General features: G+C 41.5%; 1 protein-coding gene across 3 annotated transcripts in view; it reads right to left on the reverse strand.

Moving 5' to 3' along the window:
* Positions 1-24,422, reverse strand: part of Tom1l1 (target of myb1 like 1 membrane trafficking protein) — a 48,409-nt gene extending 23,987 nt beyond the window's left edge. For 2 of the 3 annotated variants that reach the window (XR_005090492.1, XM_037201575.1), the window contains exons 1-7: positions 24,273-24,421; positions 21,132-21,216; positions 19,278-19,356; positions 12,855-13,004; positions 11,448-11,570; positions 10,607-10,711; positions 8,692-8,808 (exon numbers count right to left, since the gene is read on the reverse strand). Coding sequence is in view for 2 of the 3 variants with exons in the window: in XM_037201575.1 (XP_037057470.1) it covers positions 8,692-8,808; positions 10,607-10,711; positions 11,448-11,570; positions 12,855-13,004; positions 19,278-19,356; positions 21,132-21,216; positions 24,273-24,330 (717 nt within the window). In the remaining variant the exon portion in view is untranslated. Of the gene's footprint in view, positions 1-8,691; positions 8,809-10,606; positions 10,712-11,447; positions 11,571-12,854; positions 13,005-19,277; positions 19,357-21,131; positions 21,217-24,272 lie in introns of all 3 variants that reach the window. The other variant, XM_037201576.1, reaches the window with a different exon arrangement.
* Positions 24,423-24,638: the final 216 nt, after the last annotated feature.

The following is a 24,638-nucleotide window of genomic DNA, read 5'->3' on the forward strand; positions in this document are numbered from 1 at the left end:
TTCATCATTGTTTGAGGAAGGGTCACTAAAAGACTTCCCAGATAATTAATACAATCTGTAACATTTGCACTATTGCTTGGGACCCAGTATCACCAAAAGAAAGACTCTATAGCATCTAACAGACTCCCCCTCTCCAACAATGAATGAAATACTTTTTTTTATTCTTGCTTCTGATGGTACAGAAAGTTTTCCTCTTGTTGCTCACAGAAAGCCTTGCTAGAACAAGGTCAAAATCAAGGAATACAATGGTGTTAGATGCCCAAGACAAAAATGTAGAAATTAATTGAAATGAATTTGCAGCCAGCATCAACAGCCTCAGTCATGTGAAGACCCCCACCCCCCCACCCCCTTTGCCCTTTGGAGAGACAGATGGAGAGGAAACATGAAAGGCGCACCACATCTCAGCGGGGCTACAAAGCAGAATGTGAAAAAAAATTCTTCAAAAGGCAGCCCACTCTGATCTTCACAATTGATGTCTGTCTCAGAGGAGGGCCAGCCCACCTGCAAACAACATAGATCAAGGATCAAGCACAGCAGACAAAAAAAAAAAAAAGGGTCTGGCTGCAGGGAGGGGGAAAGTGAGTGACAGTGGCTAGAGTATGTGTCCATCACAGAACGAGGAGGAATTTTCTTTCTACTGTAAAGGCAAACACAGGCTTCTAAGCTATAGTGCCTTCAACAATTCCAAAGGCTCTGGAGGACAACAAAGAACTCATTAAGAGCTTCCTTTTACCCAGCTGGCTCTTCTACTTCCATGGGACACTTAGGACAATTAAGAAAAGAGATCCCTTTACAGGTTCTGCACCAACTATAGTCAGCCCACATTTGCCAACAAGGCACGTGCTAAAACAAACAAAACAAACAAAAATACATAACAACAGCAAAAACAGAAAAAGAAAAAAAAAATGGCCAAATAGTCCTGTCAAAAAAGTAAAAACAGGAAATGATATGTGTTTGTGAAAATTTCCCTAGAAATGACATCTGTATGGCAATATCCCTATTATCTCCCCACAACACATTTCCTATGTCACAGCAACTCCCCACCCAGCCGGCAAGAGACACACAGCATGCCTCTATCTGTTCAAAAGGAAAAACTCTCTCACCCTAAAGCAGAACAAATTGTCAACATAACCCTCACAAACTCATTTTAAACTCTTCCACTCTATGGCCTCAACAATCTATTTCTTGAAGATGTTGGTCTTCAGCAACTTCTGTTCTAACTTCTTTTGTCCTGAGGTGTTAATTCTTCAGCAGAGCATTGATGCATATAACTCAACAGATATTTAATTAGCTCCTCTAGTAGAAAAAGCACGCACAGTAAACAACCATATGAAGTACTCTTGTTAGGCAGCTAGTTAAACATTAGCTGCCTTGAAGGTCAGTGAGGATGGATAGGTCCCTGGATCAGCTTAGTCCCGTGTTCCGGCTAACACTAATTCTGAGAAAGGGGGGTGTATCGCAATTGTCCCTCTTTGGAATTTGAAGTACTGGTAATTAATCACAAGAAACCTCTGTCCTAAATGACTTAGTGGTTGACAATGCCTTTTGATAAGGACAGCAGGAATTTCCCTTGCCTTAGCAAGGCCAGAACCTCCTGAGCAAGGAGAAAATCCTGTTATACAACTTCAGAGAACAGCCTGAAACCAAGATATGAAGGGAAACATGATATTCCTGAAGACATGTTAAGACCACGGAGGGAATAACTACCCCTTTAATGGCATACATTCTTTAGATACCGTTCCTCCTTTCTAACTCAGAAAGCTTTTTCTCCCTCTTTCCCATTTCCAACACCTGCCAGAATACAAAGGCTGCTTGCCCTGATTACTCTGGGCATTCTCACTCGGTCTGAACCCCCTCTACCCCCACCTCCCAAGCAGCTACTCAGAATTCCATTGCTGATCCTGCTTACTTTCCTGACCTCTAACTCAGAAAGCAGGACTTCCTTTCTCGGCTCCATCTCCCTCCTTCCAGCAGCTGCCAACACCTCCAGCTTGTTTGCCCTGCTGTGGGTTTCTCAAACTTCCGAGTAAGTTTTGAAATTCTTCTATCTACAAGACTAAGACCCTGCAAAAGGGACCCCCTGTTTCTCAATTACACTGTGGTGAATTTCAAAGCAAAGGCCTCAGTTACTGCCTTCAGGTTCCTTCCAAAAAAGTCAAAGAACTGGTTCAGGTTCATAGCGGAAAGGTAATAGTTTAGCCATCGGCAGCCAGTTCTGGGTCCCAAATGAGAAGTGAATTGGCACCAATAAATATTTGCTTGGGAGGGTAGTTTGTCTACCATGCCATCATTTGCTATATCCTGTGCACAAATCATCCCCTTTCTCACTAGGCAACCTCATCTCTAAAGGGAAGGAGACAGACCCCAAGACACTAGAAAAGTCTGTTCTGTTCAGTTTCTTACAAGTGGTAATAACAATGAGAGCGGCCAAAGGATAACTGTTTTTCATTCTTTTCTTTGCCTTTTTTTTTCTTCCAGATTTTTTTTCCCCTCAACTGGTTTACAAATTATCTTTCCAGGATCAAATTTTAGTTTCCCATGATCTTATATTTCTCCAGTAGGCTAATCCAAAGTGTTCTCTACTTACATACTTTCAAAATATGAGGTCCCCTTATTCTTCTCCTCTGTCCTACAGAGGCCAGGCAAAACAAGAAAAGAAAAACCACTAAGTATGGTAGCATATACCTGTGACTCTACTCAAGAGGCTGAGGCTGGAGGGCTAGGCCAGACTGGCGAGCACCACAATACCTTGTCTTAAAAATGGAAAAAGGAAGAAAAGGAAAAGGGGCATGCGAAGGGTGGGGGGTGGGGGTGGGGTTGCTCAGAAAGGGGAAGTACCAAGAAGAAAACTAGCTGTTCAGGGGAAGAGCAAAGTACCCAAAGCCAAGTGCACAATGCCAAAGAGGCAAATACAGTTCAGATACATTGCAATTCTTGCTTCCCTTGCCCAGATCAGACACATTTAAATCAGACGGATTGCTGCCTCTCAAATCCATACTCTATATCCGCAAAAGGAATGCAGTCTCCACCCAGCAAAGGTCTAAGTCCACAGAAAGACGGCAGTAAGGAGAGGAGGGGCAGCAGAGCTACCTTAGAGTCTCAGGAAGTAGAGGAGCGCTGTGAGTCAGCCCAGCTTCGTGATCTAATGCTTAACATGGACGGGAAGAACAGGGAGGGCCTTCCAGATATAAGGATAGGGAGAGCCAGTTCCAAACAAATGAAGTGTGAGGAGAAGCACAGAAAACAGGATCTCCTAATGCTAGCAAATAGTCACGGGCAATTTGTACATGCACGAAAGTCCCAACAGGGTTTGAGAGGAGACTTCTCCTATTTGCTGACCACTTTCCTTCTTTTTGTCTTCCAGATCCAAGGATCACACATACTACCCTCTTCTGTTTGTTGGCTGCATCATTAGGCCCTCAATGGCTACTGGTTTCTGATGGGGTTTAACAAACTGGGCGTACTGGTGTTGATGGGAGGAAGGGATGAAGGCATGGTCTTGATATTAGATGTGTCCACTTCTGCCAATGGTGCCAATGTGCTCACGACACCCTCTACACATAATTCCTTGCTGTTAGTTCTTCTCTCACTGGAATGCTCATCTTCTCTGAGGACCACCTGGACCAGTGGTCCCCAACATGTAGGTCGTGACCATTTGGGGGCACATACCAGATATCCTGGATATCAGATATTTACATTATGATTCATAATAGTAGCAAAATTACAGTTATGAAGTAGCGATGAAAATAATTTTATGGTTGGGGGTCACCACAATATGAGGAACTGTATTAAAAGGTTACAGTATTAGTAAAGTTGAGAAACCACTGAACTAGGCTCATGCTGAGCCTCCAGAATCTCCTGTAGTTTCTATGAAGGTGGCCAATCAGGAAGTAGAGCTTATTACCCATTGCCCAGGGTTCATGTGCTACTGGTCCCCACAGTTCAGACAGGTGTAAGAAAATTTGAAACAGTAAAAAATAAGAATCTAAAGAATCACTCTTTTCAGCCACAGTCAATCTTTGTTATACTTATCTTTAAACATAGGCTCCCAGTCATTTCTCTCCATAGATGATTACATCCAGTTCATTGTTTTAGATTAACCATAGAGGATGATTAGAATAAAGAAAGTTAATTAGATTAAAAAATATTTGGAAAAAGAAATTAAGAACAGCCTAAGTTATGGTGGTGCATGCCTTTAATCCCAGCACTTGGGAGGCAGAGGCAGGCAGATCTCTGTGAGTTTGAGGCCAGCCTGGTCTACAGAGTGAATTCCAGGATAGCCAGGGCTACACAGAGAAACCTGCCTAGAAAAACAACCCACTCCCACCCCCTCCACCCCCCGCTGGCCACAAAAAAAAAGAAGGAAGAAAAAAAAAAAGAGAAATTAAGCGGTGTTGTTCACACCAGATCGTTAATGTATTGCTTACAAAAAGCATAGGAAGAAAATTAAAGTTAAATGCTGTATTGTCTGTATATGATCTGTGTCAGAACTGAGCATGGGCTGGATTCTAATGCTGACTCATCACCTAAGTGTCCTTGCTATGCAGAGAAATACACAGCCCTGGGCTCTGGCATCAGAACAGCAACCAACAATCATACTTGAAAACCACTACACATCTACACCCACAGACTGAGACAAAAAGACTTTTGTTCCTAACGGAATAACATATAGAACTCAATTCACATACTTAAATGGAGCGTTTTGGTGTATATTTTTATTTAAGGCTTATTTGCCATGGATGGATGAGAACATGAGAGGAAAGTCATAAGTCACTTCAATTTAAGGCTTGGAACAGGCTTCAGAAGATCATGCGAAACTAGGAATATTGCTGTAACAATTGTTTAAAATTGCTATGTGCAACGTACCCTTTTATTCTAATATTTGTTTTTAAATTTTAATTGAACATACTTGTTAGCAACACAAGCTACAAATTTTATGTCTAAAAATGGGCCAATTGTATTTTTTTTAAGGGATTACTACACATGAACTCCAATGATTGATTTTTCTTTTATTCTCCTACACTAATAGGATGCCACTAATATTATTTTTATTAAATATCATGTAAGTGTTGCTGGAGGGCTTCTCTCCAGGCTCCACCAAGCCCTGCAGTCCCACAATCCACATATAAAATAATCACTCAGACGCTTATATTATGTATAAACTGTATGGCCATGGCAGGCTTCTTGTTAACTGTTCTTTTATCTTAAATTAACCCATTTCTATAAATCTATACCTTGCAACGTGGCTGGTGGCTTACCGGCGTCTTTACATGCTCCTTATCCTGGCGGTGGCTGCAGTGTCTCTCCCCTCTTCTTCCTGTTTCCCCAATTCTTCTCTCTCCTTGTCCCGCCTATACTTCCTGTCTGGTCACTGGCCATCAGTGTTTTATTTATATAGAGCGATATCCACAGCATGTAAGCTCTTCATTTCATACAAATAGCAAAAGTCCAATGAGAGTAAAGAACTCTAAGAATGCTGAGCAAAATGATGCAATGCTCCTAAATAAAATATGCCTACATTGGTGATTGAAATTAACGGTTTGAGCCAAGTGTAGTGTAACCTCAGCATTTAGAAGGCTGAGGCAGGAGGATTGCCATAAGTTTGGCAGGCTGGGCTTCACAGCAAATACAAAGATAGCTTGGAATATAGAGTAAGACCCTGGTTGTTTTTTTAAAATTATTTGTTGCTCTAAGTTATATTATTCTTATGTTTCACTTTATATATTTAGCAAGCAGAAATTCTTTGGTCTAATAAATTTGCAGATGTTGGATTAAGTGGCTTTTTTAAAATGTCATAATAGCTGGGCAGTGGTGGTGCACGCCTTTAATCCCAGCACTTGGGAGGCAGAGCCAAAGTCATAATATGTCATAACTTTATAAATTTTTAAAAGGATAAAAATAGGTTATTTTTGAAGCAGGGTCTCACTGTATAGCCTTGGCTGGCTAGAAATTCACTCTGTTGACCAGGCTGACTTTCAACTACAGAGATCCACCTGTCTCTACCTCCCAAGTGCTGGGGTTAAAAGGCATGCACCACTAAGCCAGACAAAGCTTGCTTTGCTAACTTCCATCTATATATCATTTTAAAAAAATCATTTATACCAAACAAAAGGTTTTTTAAGTTGTCTTCTAAAATTTGGTCTTTCCTAGAATTAATGCCACCAGAAGGCTCTTTTAAAATTGGATATGGCTATATAGCTTCTCAGTTTCTATGCTCATTTTATTTTTTGAGACTAGGTCTCTTACTCTATGGCCCAGGCTGATCTTAAACTCACTACACAGACCCTACTGGTCCCAAATTGAGATATTTCTGCCTCAGCTGACAAAATGCTGGGTTCATAGGCTTGCAGCCACGCGTGACCAGTTTATATGCTTTTAGTGATTCTTTCTGGAAATCTGATTAAGCTCCCTTCAGGGCATAACATGATGTCCCCAGTGAAACAGAGAAGAGATCTATCTCATCTAGAACTTGATGCTCCCAAAATGGGAGTTGAAATCATCTTATAGTTATTCACCTGGCAGATAGCATAAGCTCATGTCCATTAATGGGGGGAGGCATGTTTTAAAAGGTGTACATGAGGTCCTAGTGGTCTCTACTAAGATATAGAGAGATGATCTATGGAGATTCATGTTTAATTTTTATAAAAATATCTAAGTGAATGTGTGGAAGATTTATTTTCTTTAAAACGTGTGTGTGTGTGTGTGTGTGTGTGTGTGTGTGTGTGTGTGTGTGTGTGTGTGTGTAAAATGTTTCTAGGTGAGAACCATGATTGGGACAGATAGTCTTTTTTCCTACTGCTGACAATATCGAGGAAGACAGTGGAAAGCCTATAATCCAGAAGATCAGCCACCACTGTATTACAGTCAGCATCATCCCATGCAAAATACTCAAATGCTGAAAACCAGTACCAACCACATCCTGCAGCCTTGAAATTCTCTCGGCATGGGTCAGCAGACAATGCCCAATAGCTGGCAGAGAGCCTCTCATAGGATATGAGAGGTAATAAACAGAAGAATATGTAAATAAGAGTCCACACTACAGATAGAAAGGCAGCTTTAAAAGTGAAACAGAGGAGCAAACAACCACAACAAAAAATCAGCACTGCTATAAAAATCCACACAGGGTTTTAAACAAAAAGGTAATAACTAAAATAGTGCATTTAGTGGGAAGCTGATTAGGGAAACTGCTACATAAGTTTTCAAGAAACATTACATCAAATACAGAATTTTTACCAAGAACCATAGCTCAAACAAATGAAGAAAAGTTTAAAATAAGAGAAATAATAAAAATCCATCTGGAAATCTCATTGTCTAAAACACTGTGTAAGACTAGAAAGAATGGAAGATAGATGAAATATCTTTGGTAAAAACTAAATAGTTCCTAGAATCAAAAATACACCTAAGGCTGATAAGGACCTAGAAACTATCAAGCAGGATAATAAGGGAATTATACATGTATGCACATACACAGACATCTATTCACAGCAGAACAAAATTATTAAAGGGAAGAGAAGCCACAAAATAACTAATCAATTATGAAACAAGTGAGGAGGAATCAGAGCTTGAAGAATATTCTCATCAACATCATAGGATTCAGGAGAACGATGGAACATCTCCTTCCAAGGACTCATGGGAAAGAATGCTATGCTTAGAATCTATCCAGCTAAATTAACTGGCATTTAGCATGGAACAAAAAAATTTTCTAGGACTTGCAAGTACTCGAAGTTTACTCCTAGGAGGAGAGTATGCTTCAGTAGAAGAAAGGTAACACCACCACAGAAAATGAGGAGTGGGGATCTGAGAAGAGGAAAAACACCAGGAGGTTCTTAACTTTCAGGAAAGACTTAGGAACTGACTTTTTACCCCGACTGCCTCTTAAACCAATAAGGATTAAATGGAATTCTATATCTGATTGTTTCATTTTGTTATATAAGAGTCTTGCCATGTTGCTCAGGTAGTCTTGAACTCCTGGGCTCAAGAGATCCTCCGCCTCAGCCTCCCAAGTACTAGTATTACATACATGAACCATTGCGCCTTAGTACAACTAATAAATACTAAAAATTAAAATTGATAATTAAAAAAGACAGTAGAGGGGAGGTAAACATACGTAGGCACATTAGTAGAAAAAAACTGTGGGATAACCATGCAGCCACTCATGTGGGTTCAGGTACTAAATGACTCTGCTCCTCCACAGCTAAGTACTCTTTATATCCACATTTTCACTTAAAATTGTGTCTTCCCCACTCACGATCATACCACAGACTGACATATTTTTATCTAGGCACTTGTAATACTTTACTATCTTGTTTACAAACCAACCTAGCCAAGGCCTAGGACAGCCCCTTCATTTCTACACCCCTAACCACAACACAACCACTCAGAGTTTGCTGAGCAGATGGACATAAGGCAATTTTACATACTTCAAATGTAAGTCTGGATTGCATAGGACCGAGCTATAAATTACATTAAATTATTTTTTATAAAAGGGCTAGGGTTGATCATGTCTGTTACTACTGCATTTCTGACAAAATGATTACTGTATCTTTTCATTAAGTTTAGAAATCAAAGGAATCCAAGATGTAAGGGGAGGGGCCATTAGATGCTATTAACAAGCCTTCCATCTCCAAAGTTCAAAGTTCCTCAGAAAATGACTTTTCGGAACTCATTGCTTGTTTGCCCCTGGCCTCATACCTGCAGGAGCTCTATGTCTTCGTGGTTTTCAGACCCAGGAATGTTCTCCATCAATATGGCAGTCATCACTTTCACATTCATTTTCACCATGTCCAGTTCACTATGCAGTTTCCCGATCTGCAGAGAGCAATGTGACCTCCAGTCATTAAGTGTGACACACAGACAGTCAGCTTTCTTGCTTCCTGCCCACAGGACAAACGCTGGTGATCAAATGCCTTTGACAATGTAATGTTTTCAAACATACAAAGGTTTACCTCAGCTTATGTATAATTATTTTACAAATTATACCCTGTTGTTTCCTGAATAGACTTGGCATTTCTTACATGAAATCCGCAGATATGCCTCAGGAAAGTTACTGATGATGAAACTAAATGATCTGAACCAATATGGATAAGTAGGAAATACCTAGTAACAGAAGTTAATAGGAACCAGGAAAAAAATAAGAGATGTCATCACGTATTATCCTGAGTTTCTGGCAAACAATCAGAAAAGAAAAAGACAAGAAAAGGAGGTATAGTTTTAAAGTTATCATGGTATTACAGGAGGAAAGATAAAAGGAGAAACATTTTTTAAATGGTTTAAATTCTAAAAGGAAGTAATCACGTGGCTTTTTAATATGAGAAACAGTGAACAATATTAATATGAAACCTTCAAATTAATATAAAGTCTTCAACAATAGGTATTTAATACAAAGATATAAATGAGCATCATAAATAATTGTACTCATCTAAATCTCTTATAAACGGAAACTAAGGAGAAAATACAACTCATTTGGTACAATTAACATAGGTAATAAGACAACCAGCTACTGGGCTCTGTGAACTGAAAAGAAACAAGAGTCAGTCGGTGGACCCCAGACCTACTCCACAGCCTCTACTGGTCAACATTCTTTTTTTATAAAAAAATTATTTATTTACTTATTTTTCTTTTCCCTTTTTATTATTAAGAAATTTTCGCCGGGCGGTGGTGGCGCACGCCTTTAATCCCAGCACTCGGGAGGCAGAGCCAGGCGGATCTCTGTGAGTTCGAGGCCAGCCTGGGCTACCAAGTGAGCTCCAGGAAAGGCGCAAAGCTACACAAGAGAAACCCTGTCTCGAAAAACCAAAAAAAAAAAAAAAAAAAAAAAAAAAAAGAAATTTTCTATTCATTTTTCCCCACTCCACCCCCTATTCCACCTCCTCCAAGGCAAGGTCTTCCATAGAGAGTCAGCAGAGCCTGGGACATTCAGTTGAGGTACGTCCAAGCCCCTCCCTCCTGTACCAAGGCTGTGCAAGGCATTTATTTATTTGTTTGTTTGTTTATTTGTTTATTCATTCATTTGTTCATTCATTCATTCATCTACTTAGCTATTATTTATTTATTTATTTATTTATTTATTTATTTAGTGTGTGTGTATGTGTTTACATAGTAGGAGGACCCCTTTTGGGAGCTGGTTCTTTCCATCTACGACATGGGTTGCAGGCATTCAACTGAATTCATCAGGCTTGGTGGAAGGCAACTTTACCTGCCAAGCCATCTCACTGGCCCCCAAGCACGATTTTTAAATGTGTGAACACAGAATTCAGACAAACTCACTGGGCTAATTCTGCATAGAAATAAAGCATGATGACACAGCTTTTCTAAGTGGCAGTCCCTCACCCCACAGTAAAAGAAGGGGATACGTAGGCATGCAGCCTATGCCTCCCACGCAAGGAGATTATCAAGAATTGTAGGCTAGCGTGGGATACATAGTGAGTTTCAGGCCAGAAGTAGCCACACAGAGGATACCTCATCTCAGAAAGCAAAATATAGATGTTACTTAATGGAGGGTTGTGTTTCATGGCATTTTCACTTCATAATGTTCTTAAGAAAACTCAAACTGTCAGTATGATGCTTCGAAAAAGACATGAATAAATACAGTTGTCAGTGTTGTTACCTGTTCTGGGACTAATGAAATAGTCGGGTTCTTGGGAGCAATTATAGAAGAAAGAGCAGGTGCAGTAGGGACAGGTGTTGGTCGTTTTGGTGAGAGCTGGGCAGCCTATCGATATAAAATAAGCAAGCATTAAGACATGAATTAACAAAGCAACCTCAAGCCTGGCTCTCAGTCAACTGACTCAGGCACTCTCATAAAAAGTCCGGAGTAGTTGGTGTTAGCTCAAAGTTCATCATTGGGCACAACTCGTCCAATATTTGGAGAAGAGCTCTACACAAATGGCATGCTGTGACATAGGAAGTATTCATAAATTAGGCTAATTAACAAAATGACTAGTTGATAAAGTCCTCTTGGTTTTCACCAAGGCACCATATGATGAACTGCCATGAGAAATTATCATTGTCCATTTTCTGTGTTGTTAAAAATGGCAAACCAACTCATGGGAAGTCTTTTTAACCCCTACAGCTGCTAAGGCTTCTCCTCCATCAAGGAATAGCTCCCCGGATCAGGCCTGATCTGTCCCTGTGAGTGGACAGCTACAGTGGCCTATCATGAGCATGATGTTCTAGGTCTATGCTTCTCAACATCAGTGTGAGTAGAAACACCGAGAACCTTCTCAGAAGGAAGATTCCAGTATGGTATACACACTACAGTCAACAAACTAAGCCTCAAATCATACTGTAAGTGGTGAAGCCTAAACCCAGGTTATTTTATGAGATGCAGACATATCCTAATAAATTCATCTTTCTACTAAGCTGCCTGAACTGGCATTATCCCTTTCAATATGAAAAGACCCAAGCAACATATATTACTCTACATGCATCAAAGAAAGGCCTCCTACCTCCTGCCTTGTCTCAGCCTCTGCAGCCGAAGGTGGGAATTGAACCCCTTTCTTCAACAGGTCAAGGTACACTTCTTTCACTTCACTTACATCCACACCTCCTGGGAAGCCCTGTGACCAAGTCTAAATCCAAGAGATAGAAAGTTCCAGAGTGAAAAAAAAGCAAAAAAAAAAAAAAAAAAAAAAAAAAAAAAACTTCTTAAAGCTTATTATGGAAAATGAGTAATTGAAAATTATGTACTCTATTCAGAAAGAAAAAGCTAGTTTTGAATATTGTGGACAGAATGGCCCTTTTCAAAGGGCAGAATGGCCATTTTTGCAGGCTAGGATAATAATATAAAGTGTTTTGAATCATCAGACTCCCATGCTTCAATATCTTTGTCAAGCACTGGGATTGATACTATTAATCATCTACCGCTGCCCTAAATCTAAAATGTAAACATTCTAAAATCCTATCAGTAGCTTTCCTGCCAAACAACCCTAGAACATAATTTCTTTATCTGCAGAATGAATATACACATCATTACCTTCCCATGTGACATGGATATGGTAGAAACTGAAAAAGAAGCAGGGAAATGACCACCAGTTCTTCAGCAGAAGGACACTATTGAATGTCAGGAAATCTTACTCCACAGAAGCCTTAACACATGTAGCTGGGATGTAGCTCCCTCAGTAGAGATCTTGCTTAGGATGCATATATTACTGGGCATCCTCATTACTGCATAAACTGGGTACTTGGTAGGTGGATGCTGTTGAATGTTCTGTATGTGATGGGATGTTCTGTGTTGCTCTGATTGGTTGATAAATAAAAAGCTAATCGGCCAGTAGCCAGGCAGGAATGATAGGCGGGATACGCAGACAAGGAGAATTCTCAGAAGAGGAAAGCTGAGTCAGGAGACGCCAACCTTCCATCCAGGGAGAAGCATGTAATGGCACACAGGTAAAACCATAGAACACATGACAACATGACATATAGATTAACAGAAATGGGCTGAGTTTAAGTGCAAGAGTTAGTCAGTAGTTAGCCTGAGCTAATGGCTGAGCAGTTTAAATTAATATAAGCCTCTGTGTGTTTTCTTGGGTCTGAGCAGCTGTGGACCAGGCAAGACACATGAAAACTTCAGCTACAGGTAGAGGCAGGAATATCAGAAGTTCAAGATCATCCTTGGCTACATAGAGAGTTAGAGGCCAGCCTGGGCTAGAGAGAGACTATGTCACACACACACACACACACACAGAGAGAGAGAGAGAGAGAGAGAGAGAGAGAGAGAGAGAGAGAGAGAGAGAGAGAGAGAGAGAAGAAAAAGTGCTTTATGCTTTAATCCTAGGTAAACAAAGGATCATTTGCATCATTATCTCTCTATACTTAGAAATTTACCATTCTGTGATATAAATCAACAGACTTACCTTAATAAAATTCAAGATTCTGTTCTGAATGTCCAGCGGCAAGGTGTATCTGGGATTCAGCAGCTTAACTAGAGTATCTTTAATGAACTCCTTCTTCACAATCAGAGACTGGAAACTTGGACCACAGTTCTGCATACACATGTCAATCAGCTGAATTAAAGAGCAAAGTCCAATGTTACAGCTCTCTGGAAGAATCACTTGTGAATTTAAGACCAAACAAATGTTACCAAAGGATGACTTCTGCTAGCGTTCTAATTAACAAACACTGTCTGCTTCTTAAACTACTAAACTATATGATGAAATGTTAGGTTCAAATATTATGAGGAAGAAGAAGCAGAATGAAACTACCCAGAGGCTAGAACTGATGAGGAGTCAGGATACAAACAGAGCACTCAGCAGCATGTGGTAGCTGATGCCACGTGCTATATGCAACGTCAAGCAAAACATACGTGCTATGCTAGATGATGTAACATTTCTGCAGGTTATCTAGGGTCAGCCTGGTACCTCCTGGTGTCCCAGCTCTGTTAACAATGACACACCCTTTCACTCTTAAATGTTTTGGTTTGGAAAATAAATTGCAGCCTGTCTAGCAATAGACCTTGATAGGCAAGTGTGATTATTGAGAGTCAGGTGAATGTGTGTGAGTTGTAGATAAGGCTGGTGCCAAGCTGGGCACTGAAAAATGACCAAGGAAAACAGAAAGGAATATATAGCTGTATTGTTGATGGATGAATGCTGCTCTGGTTTGCATCTGGAATGCTCCACAGGCCCCTATGTTAAAATCTTGCTGCTATTTGCAGGTAGCAGAAACTTTAAAAATGGTGCTAGTGGGATGTTCTGGGTTGTGGCAGGGATAACCTCAAAGGGGACTGTGGAACTATGATCTCTGTTTTTCTTTCTAACCTTCATGCTATAAGATGAGGGCTTTAGCTCTGCCACAAATCTCTACCATGGCATGCTGACTAGCCACAGGCCACCCGATCATAAATGTCTGAAACCACAAGCCACACTGAACCTTCCTTAAAAGCTACCTTAGGTAGATAGTACTTCCAGAGATTCCTGGAAAGATGACTAATGCAAATCATGTGGAAAAAACATAAAGGTGTCAACATGTATGAATTGTCACATGGGAGATTTGTACTCTGCTTTGTCTCTCATAGTGGCTTCTTGATGTAGGCAAATTGAAAACATTGGAAGGGTACCACGGACCAAGTCTGTGAGGGCATCGTCTAGACTGTACAGATATCGGTCTGGCAGGATAGAGTCGAGACATTATCCAGGAGTCCCTGAAGGGAATTTGTTAGTCAACATCATATATGAAAAGTTACTGTCTGGGTAGGTATCAGCAGTACTCTACAGAAGGAAATTGAAAGGTGGAAAAACCTGGAGTGATAGGGTGATCTGGTAGGCACTCACTGGTACAGACCCAATACAGAAAAAGATGAAACCAGGATGGTGTGGGTTCACCAGAAAGAATGGATTCTGAAGGAAGACCTTGGAATATGTATTTATTGAAGCAAGAAAACTGAAGACTTTCACTCTGCCTGGTACCTTCCATGGAAAGATGCAGGTGGATGGGGTGATATGTCTGGGGACTCTAGGGGTAAAGTTGGTGGGGCAAAATTTAGTTATTTTAGGTTTGAAAGGAAAATATTCAAATATGTTTAGCAGAGAACTCTACATCTACAGCAGCAGGTCAGGAGAGTGAAGGGGCCCAATGGAATCATCAAGGCCACCAAGGAGGAGCAAAGAGGAGGGATACTTTGAATAAAACAACACAGGCACAAATCTGGCTAATAAAGAATGAGCTGGTATGGAAAAACTGCACGCAGAAAGCTGATTTCTAAAACTAATCTAAAGATGAAATTAAATCTCCACGCCACTTTTAGTTTGTGAGACCAAAGAGACTATGCCCCAACCAGGAAATTGTCATTAGAAAAGCGGCCCTGGCACCTGACTTCCCAACATGTGCTGCATTTTGAGTGTCCTCTCATGCAATACAAAAAGTAACAGCAGGTACAAAAGCTATACTTTGAAAGCAACGAGGCCATGGGAGCAATCAGAAAATATTGAAGCTGGGTACACGAAGCTACTGAAACACCAAAAGTAAAGGGAGAGAGAAGCAGAACCCACACCAAAGTGAGATGACTGTGTCCTGATGTAAGCTGGCTAGACAGAATTGGAAAGGCGAAGTGGAAATGATGCCGAGCTTGATCAACTCTTCAAGCGAGTTTTTCATGGGTGAGATGCTGAAGACAAGTGCCTCTATTCCATCTGAGTTAACGGAAATACTTATCCAACTGCTCGTGCAGACTTGGATAAGATATCAAGCTTCTGTGTCTCCCTTTCACTTACAGTAAAGTAAATGATGAATTTCTTGTTCAATAGTGCCCAAACCAATTTTTATCTTTGGCCTATTAATACTTTGTGGTAATGGGTAACATTCTTGGAAGGTACACCCACAAAAATCAGAGTCAACACACAGTCCTGAGAGTGTTAATATCCAGAGATTGTCAATCATGCCCTTTGTGGTTTCCTGCCGGAATCAAGAATGTCAGGGCTCATTATTTCTATATCATTTCCTCCATTATGTCTCTAGTCCTCACCCCCCAGCTCACTTGGATTCCAAAACATACTAAACAAATTTATATGAGTTTCTTAACATAGTTTGCTATCTAATTCTGGTGAAAATGTCCTCAGATAACCTGTCTTTGGAAGCAGGATAAGTAGGAATCCATAATCTGAAGTGGGAGAGAGAACTGCAGGAACCACGCAACCAAGAAAAGCAGAAGTGAATGACTCAACACTTGACCCATCTATTTTTGTGCTTAGTGAGCAAGTCACTTGTGTGAACTTGTGGCAATTCTGTGTGCATAATGGGCATTGTCCTCTTTCTAGGAGCTTGCTGTATGAAACGCCATCTACTCTGAGAGGAAGACACATAGCAGGACCTCAGCAAATGGTAACCACTGAGACCACTGTGTCTATGGAGAATGTTCTAGCATGACAGAATGTGCTTATCAGCAAAAAAACAATAAAACAAACAAACAAACAAAAAACTTCACAGACAGCTAGAAGAAAAAGCACCATTTCACAGTTTTGCTTCTCACTATAGGTATCTAAACCAGGTACAGCAACGATACTAGATTTCAGGTCCATCAGAGCTCTATCTGGACCACCAACAGTGATCACATCAAGGCAGGGCTACTCTATCCTACTAGCTATATCTAGGAGAAAGCTGTCTTCTCACCCTTTTCTCATGTGATAAACCACTGGATGGACCTTTACATATCTCTTGAAATCGCTCTAACCCTTTTTTAGTGTATGCTCCGTAAAGGACTATTACATTTCTTGACTCTCAGGAACTTGTTCAACCACCTTGCATTGGACAATGACAGTAGCATTTGCTGAGGTTAGTCACAGTTGACTCATTCTAGAAAGGGCTCTCTAGCTTAGGCAAGCAAGCTTAGAACCAACACTGAATGAAAGACAAAGCAGAGCTATTGACTCCTTGGGCTGGTAGGACCCATGTCTAGAATGCACAAGGGCATTCTATCCACAGCATTGCAAAAGAAAAGCACAAAAGCTACTGGCTTCTTGCTAAAACTCTGCGGTGAGTGCTGGTAGAAAATCACAGTAGAGTCAGATTGTGTCAAAGACCCAACCAAGGGGAACAAGTCCATGGAGGACTCAAAATGACAGGCAATATTAAAAACATTCATAATTGACATAATTGGCTCTCATCACTTCACAGAAATAAAATAGAAAGTTCACACATGGGATGACTTTTTAAATAGTCTATTGGTAAACTTACAGTCACCTTTGATAGACATTGGGTAATTCTTTCTGTGACTAATTTCTCCCACAATTCAATTTTGCCTAAGAGAATACTGAACCCAGTGCGGAGGCCTTGAGATAACTACGAAAGACAATAAATAAGAATCTGGCTTATTTTGTTTAATCCAATATAGCTTATGGGAATGGAGAAAGGAGAAAAGGTGGTACAATGGAATTCATGTGACATGAAATAAGAGGGGCTACTGGTAGAGAAAGGGTCTATCAAGAAGGTAATGATGAAGGCGGGGCAGAAGGAGAGATAGACGAATAATAATAATGCTTAGTGACAAATATGTATAAAAATGACATAAGGAAATCCATTGCTTTGTATGCCAACTTAAAAATTAATTAAGGGAGTCTGGAGAGATGGCTTAGTGCTTAAAAGCACGTGGTGCTTTTTCCAGAGGATCCAAGTTCAGTTCCCAGTCCTTATGCTAAGCAGCTCACAAGTGCCTGTAAGGCCAGCTCCAGGGGTCTGACGCCTGCTTCCAGCTTCTGAATGCACTTACAAACATGTGGCATACACTCACAGACACAGACACATAAATAAAAATAAACCTTTAAAATAAACTAAGGAAAAGAAAGAAATGCAAGAAAAAGCAGGCATCTTCCTTGACCTTAATGAACTTGGATGCTAACAATGACGTTGAATTCTGACCCCTAACCTTTGACTTTCTTCTTTACGTTAGCATGGGTTTTAGACTCTCTGGTTTTCATACGCTGGTGGGGAATCTCAAGGCAGATTAGCTATAGTTAAGGTGGCATGTAATAAAAAAGAAGTAGTTAGCCGGAGTAAAGCTTCAAAGGCTAGACTAATAGAAAGGGGGACGGGAAACCCAAAGAGAAATGGAAGATCCATGGAACAACATTCTACTGAACCCATCTTCCTCCTCTGAGGGGCCCTGTCCATTCAAAGTGAAGATGGATAACACAGACGTGGAGATATCTAACCACTGGAACATCAAGGAGGCAGTATACAAAACTAACAGAGGCAAACCACTAAAGAGGGTCAACAACTGTGAGACGGCAAAGCGGTACCCACGTGGAAATGCAGAAGGTGGTACTCATTCATCCCCCCTGCCTTTATCTTTCTCACTCAATTCTCTTAACCTTCTGCACTCATGATATACTCTATTTTAGTGCTCTAGTTTAGATATTTCATTTTAGTGCTGTCTATACTCCTTTCTACAAAGGTCTAAAAATACCTTCAATTAGGTGCCAAGTCTTCCTGAATAGTAGAGGAAATGGGATGAAGTTTGGGGGAAGGGAGGCAGGGGACTTAATTCATTCTATGCTGGATAGAGTTGTGTGTCTGACTCTGTACTATGCACGCAGGAAGGTGCTGAGGACACAGAGGAAATACATGAGAGCTTTGATTCACTCTAAGAAGAAAAGTGGTATGAGCAAAGGGCATGGGATTTAGGCTCTTAGGACTGGGTTCAAATTCCACACATGCTACTAATAGCAAGCTAATCTTAGTATAGTCACTGAACATCCTTTATCTGTTTCATTATCTGTGCAATGGAATAAGATGATCACCTCTACTGGTGGTAAGAGCATCAGTCATATATCAGGCATTTCCATACTAGCCCTGACGCCTTGGCATTTCTACAAAAGCATTTTATTCCTTTCTCAATAGTTCACATCATTCTGTGGGTCTTCCTGAGCTGGCTGCTATGAGTTAGAGACAGAGGAGAGCCCAAAATCCAGGAAGGAGGAAAATGCCTCTAAAACTACAGTCAGATCACAACTGAAGGGTTTGTTCTGTATTTGTAGCATGGATACCATTTATTAATTTCTTTTCATTTAGTCAGTCTCCAAGTATTCCATGTGAACCTACAAAGTTGGAACTATACCCACATCTGCCTCATAGCCTTCTGGTAAACACTGCCATTACTCCTAAAAACAGTGTGATGTTGGCTATACTTAGGTGTGGTCTAACTTCCAGAAGAAATAAAGATGACATACAGCTCATTTCCAAAGTGAAAAGGGCAACTCACCAATGTGACTAAAGAGGCATATGGTCAAAACTAGGGGGAAATTGGGAATATTTTAATAAGAGCTCACATCTGTATCACAGAAGAAACAGTGCACAGGAGAGCTGCATAGAGTGACAGAGAATGTTCTACAAATTACATCATCTGAAGAACCTTGTTGAAACTTCAGAGGCTGCTAGTGCCTCAGGAGTCTACAGTGGTGCTGAAGAGAAGTAGGAAGCTGCCAGGGAGCCACCTTTCACAACTTCAGTTTTCTTCTTCTTCAAACGTGGCCAGCAAATACAAACACACACTCATTGATCCATTTATCATCTACTAGTTTTTAATCACAAGTTCTAAGATCTTGATAGGGAAAAACTAATTCTGTGGGAATGTTTTCTTTCTACAAAATTAGATGGCACTGTAGTCAACTGAACTCCCTTCCGCTGCTCTCAAGTGGATGAGGAGTCTTAAGTCACACAGTCCAAATCTTATTATTACCCAGTGGTCATCTCTTAGACTATGATTATATTTTTTTTAACTCATTGAAAATGTTAATTCTAGGCGAGGAAAACCCCACAATCTCAACTATAACATTAAAAGTACTTACTGACAAGGAAAGTTGTATTTCTTTGTGGTTGTAGTTTTTGGAAATCCTTTTCTTCAAAGCTTTTACTGCATCTTTTGGCCTATGGTAATAAATACACTGAAATCATCAATTTGGATGTAGAAGCAGTTTCCATGAAAGCAATATGCAATATGGAAATAGGAATGGCATAAGAATAAAGACTGATGCTTGATTCTGCTGTCACCTTAGGTGGGCCACTTAACTTACCACATCTGAGTGTCCTTATGAAATAGATAGATCACACCACCTGTCCCCAACCCCCCACCGTGAGATGCAACAAAGATATTTACGTAAGTGTATTACATAGAAAACACTGATCATGAAATGTGTGCACATCAGTTTCTATCAAGGTTCAAAATCAGGCTACAGGAGATGTAACCCTAAAACAACAAAAGAAAAGTGTTCCCTTTAAGATTCTTAGCATTTCCTGACTTATCCTATTGGTAAGGGGATATAGGAGTTACAGCAGTTTACTAATTCCAATCTGCTATAACTTTATGCTAGGAAGATCTGCAAGCAGAGAGTCAAAATTCACATTGTTAGATTTCCCTTTTGCATGATCAATGAAGAGATTGATAACAGTAATGAAAAAGGTTCACAGAAGACCTAAACACAACAGAGGGCATATAATACTCTAACTGTGATCTGGGGAGATGCTCAGTGGGTAGAGCATTTGCTGTGTAAAGCTTGAGGACCTGAGTCAGGATCCCCAGGCCCAGGTAAATCTATGGTGGATAGATTACAGCCTGCCTGGTCATTCGCATGCTTGCTTAGAAGGTAGAGAGGGATGCTTGGGATAAGCTGGCTAGTCGACTGATCTTATTGCAGAGTTCTATGATCAGCTGAGAAACCTTGACTCAACCAATGAGAAGGAGAGCAGTTGAGGAAGATCCTTGAGGTCAGCCTCAGGCCTTCACACTAAAATGTACTCACCCACATGTGAATACACATGCATTCACGCATACCACATACAGAGACATATTTCAAAAAAAAATCTGTAAATTCTTAGACCTGTCAACCATAGGCACTTGCCTTTAATATATAACCAATAATTATGTTGCCATGCTTTCTTCATTATCACAAACTAGACTAACTCTTTTTCTATCAATTATCCCTTAAAAATTTCAACAAAAATGAACAAGTTTCGCCTTTGATCATAACCTATAGTTGATTAAATTCAAAGAAGTTGTCCTTGTTAAAGACTTTTTCTTTCTTTCTCTTTCTTTTTAATGACTTCCAGCTTAGATAGTGTATCAACACACAGCACATCTTGTACGAGTACAGTATGAACAGGGGTGAGCTGGCATGATGAAGGATAAGCGCTGTCCCCTGACAGGGAAAGAAAAGACTGTTCATTTGTTTCCTGAATAATCAAGAGAGTTGGTCACCACCGGCCTGGACACCACCAGAAGCCACCCAGCTCCCAGCTTCGGGATAATGTTTTTGTTACATAAAATACCGGCAATCAGAGTGCAAGAAAGCTCTAAAGGAAGAAACAATTTCTCTCTCTCTCTCTCTCTCTCTCTTTTTAAAATCTTTTTAAAACAGAGAATTTGAGCAAGACAAAGACAAAACGTAAAACTAGTAAAGAAAAGGCAAAGGAGGGGACAAGGTCTAATGAACTCTTGGGTACTCCGCATGCTGGAGCAAGGAGTCCCCAGTGTCAGCCCGCTGTCTTCATGAGGTAGGATGTGCCTGAAGGACAGCAAAATGTCATTTCAAAAAAAAAAAAAAAAAAAAAAAACAAAACACCGGAAAGGTGGGCCAGGGAGAACACGCCGCAGTTCGGATGTATCTTCTCAGGGCACAAAGGCGCAGACATCATCATGAACTTACCCATCCTGCGTGGTGTTAATTATGTCACAGATGTGCATGAACTGGCCCCAGTCTTCAGTCTGAACTCCAGCAAATGTAGCCTTTTCTGCAAAGATAAAGCTGCTTGTGTTAAGTCTGAGCCACCACAGAATAAAACATATCTTGTCTCCTTGAAATATTCTGCCTGGTGCACTAACAAGTACCATGAAGTCTCTGCTACCAAAGGGTAAAGTGATTTTCCCCCTCCTAAACCATTCCCAGTTACCCAGGAATCAATCAGAAGTCAAGTTCTGAGGGCTGCTGTTGCAACAGTAATGAGTGAGCCATTAAGAAAGCCTACAACAGCTGGCCATAGGGCCAAAACAGACCAGTTAAATCTCTATCCTCCAGGCTCTTTCAGAAGACAGAATTTCAGATCTGTGGCATCCTGTGTAGTCACGGGCAAGGTGGACTACACATTGAAGGGACTCTAGCCAACCTAGGCCTGCCTTGCCAGTCTTGCCCTCCTCCCTCATTCCCTCTATCTTGCTAGAAACCACTAGACTACATTCCTAAAGCTAGCCACCAAGGTCTATTCCCTTATTTGGCCACTTCCTCCTTCTGAGGCTGACTACCAAGGTCCAGTTATCAAAGTATTGGAAGTCCAGTAATCAGAATCTTTCTTTGGCTCACCTAATTAAATGCCCAATTAAAATCAAACACCTCATGCTAACCAGCGATGTACCTTTATAAACCGCCATTTTCCTATGTGCCACATCTGTCTCCTCTCTATCCAGAGGCAATCCTTTATCCCTCCGGGACAAATTCCCCTTTCCTCCTTCCCTTGTTCCCTTCCCTTTCTCCCTCGTCCTCTATCTCCTGTCTTTGTCTCTTATTTTCTGACCTCTGTCCCTCTAGGGCACATAAATCTCCTTGGTGCTGAGAACTTGGTCTTGGGGGTCCTGAGCCAATACTTTTCCTTCCACACATCACTCTTTTCTCATTTAACCCAGGTACAGATGATGAAAGAATTTCGAAGACAGTAAAGAAATGACCCAAGGTCACGAACGTATCAAATAGAACTTGCATTCAAATCAAGGTTATTTGATTTCACTGTTTGTATTTTTAAATTATGTATTTGGTGGGGGAATAAGAAAAAAAAAAAAAAAAAAAAAAAAAAAAAAAGGAAGACCCAGCACAGTAACTGAGCAAGATGACTTCTGGCATCAAAGTTATGGCAGGCAGATTTACACACTCACACCCTTGATATTCCCTTCTCTAGCCAGCCTCTTTAAGAACACAGAACGAGGGTTGGAGAACCTCTAACACAGTGGTTCTCAACCTTCCTAATGCTTTAACACACTTCTGCATGTTGTGGTGAGCTACAACCATGAAAATGTTTTTGTTGCTACTCCATAACTCTAATTTTGCTACTGTTATGAACGGAAATGCAAATAGCTGTGTTTCCCGATGATCTTTGGCCACCCCTGTGAAAGGGAGGTTTGACTCCCAAAGGGGTCGTGACCCACAGGTTGAGAACTACCGTTCCACTGTCAGTGTGTTTACTGGCTTCTATGACAAAGATCCCCAAGCATAGTGTGACACTTGAATTTGGCTCTGAATGGACAAAACTGAGCAATCTTGCCTGTGTTGTTAGGCACACATTACTCTTCCATCTGCCAGATACTTCCTCCTCCTCCTCTTCTAGAGAACTATTCACTCTTCAAAGGCTGAGTTCGTTTTTTCCCTTTTCATAAGTTTTGCATGCCTTAAGTGTTTTCTATTGTTTGTTTTTGTTTTGGTGGGGTTTATTTATTTATTTATTTATTTATTTATTTATTTATTTTGGTGTTTAGAGACAGGGTTTCTCTGTGTAGCTTTTGTGCCTTTCCTGGAACTCGCTTTGGAGACCAGGCTGGCCTCGAACTCAGAGATCCACCTGGCTCTGCCTCCCAAGTACTGGGATTAAAGGCATGCGCCACCACCGCCCGGGGTGTTTTCTAGGTTTGTAAAGGTTCTTATGGTGGTAACTACAAAATATGTCCATCTTCCTTATAAGCAAGTGAGTTCCCTGAAGGTAGAGACTGCCTTCCTGAAGGTAGTTCTAAATGTTTACAGAAGTAAAGGATAATTTGACATATTTCTGGAGTTTTTGTTTGTGAAGATTCAGTGTGGATCTGTTTCTTCTCAGGACTCATTCTAATACACACTATCAAGCTAGGAGATGGGCAATGAAGAGAGGGTTTTTCCTTAAGGGCAGCGCTCTTCCCGTATTTTGAAGATGTGGAGACACAGGTTTAAGTTCCAGAATGTCCCCCGTCCCTACAGCAGTTAACTTACCCTCAGCCTCAACTCTCTGAATCTAAGCCCTCCTTACAAATACCAGGTCCTTAAGATTTCATCACCCCATTAAGTTCCAGACAGTTTGCCTGTCATTAATACATCCTGGTGCCACACCCTGCCCTCAAAAGAAAGAATGGGTCTGAGGTGGCAAAAAGCCAAGTGTCGTCAGTGGCTTCGGCGTTGTCCACCTCTAGTTCGGAGCACAAGCACACGGGAGAAAAGAGGGCAGTGCTGGGTTGGAGGGCGAAGCTTGAGGGCCCCTGTGACTCCAGATGGCCCCTCTCCCTGTCCTCAGCACCACCAACAAGAGCTTTCAATCTCTGTGTTTATGCGAAAGGCCACCCAGACCACTTGAGCCGTGCGCTGGAGAAAATTGGTTTGGAGAAACCTGCCTCTCCAGGTGAGGTCACGCTAATTTGCTTCTCTGAGCCTTCTCCTCCTTGGTCTGTAAAATGGGCAGAACAATAAAGTGCTGGGAGTGGACGCACTTTATGAAGAACCTTCCCCGGGTCAAGAAGTTTCCACTTTCTCCTCCCAGCGGCCCCAACACTCCACACAGTGCTGCGGGTCACCTGCTTGGCTCCACTCGCCCAATTGACATCCAGAGGAAGATTTTGCATTTTTTTTTCCAGAGAGGTCCTGGTATAAGTGAACCAAGAAAGAAAGATGGACAGCTGCCTCAGGTGGCACACAGGTGGCGTGGGAAAGCTGCGGGGGAGGGTAGCATTTTCCTCCAACTTGGTCCAACTCGGCCCCCCAACAGTCGAGAATGGAGTCGAACGGGCAAAGCTCCCACGGTCCCCAGAGCCAGCCCGGATGTTGCTCCCCGCGTCTCCTTACCTACGAGGTGACCCACGGAGGTAGCGTAGGGATCGCGGTGACTCTTCCCAAACGCCATGGTAGCTCCAGAGAGCCCTCCCAGGAAATCCGCCTCCACCGCCCTCCGACTGGCGACTCCACCCGCCCGGTGCCCGAGGCTCCTCCTCTCCGCTCCAGCGCTTCGCCGCCGCTGCGAGGCGCCAGGCAGCTCGCCCGGCGGGCGGGCGGGGACCCCGGGGACTTGGCGCACCTGCTGCGCGCGCCTGGCCCTTGCCGCTCCGCGTGACCCTAGAGCCTGGGTGGAGCTGTTTGACCTCGTACCCCAAGCCTGGAAACTCGGAGCCCAGCTCCAGTGTCTCCAGTTGAAGGCTGAAGATCGCTCCTCTC

Source organism: Peromyscus leucopus, chromosome 8b (genome assembly GCF_004664715.2).
Source record: "Peromyscus leucopus breed LL Stock chromosome 8b, UCI_PerLeu_2.1, whole genome shotgun sequence".
NCBI classification, from domain to species: Eukaryota; Metazoa; Chordata; class Mammalia; order Rodentia; family Cricetidae; genus Peromyscus; species Peromyscus leucopus.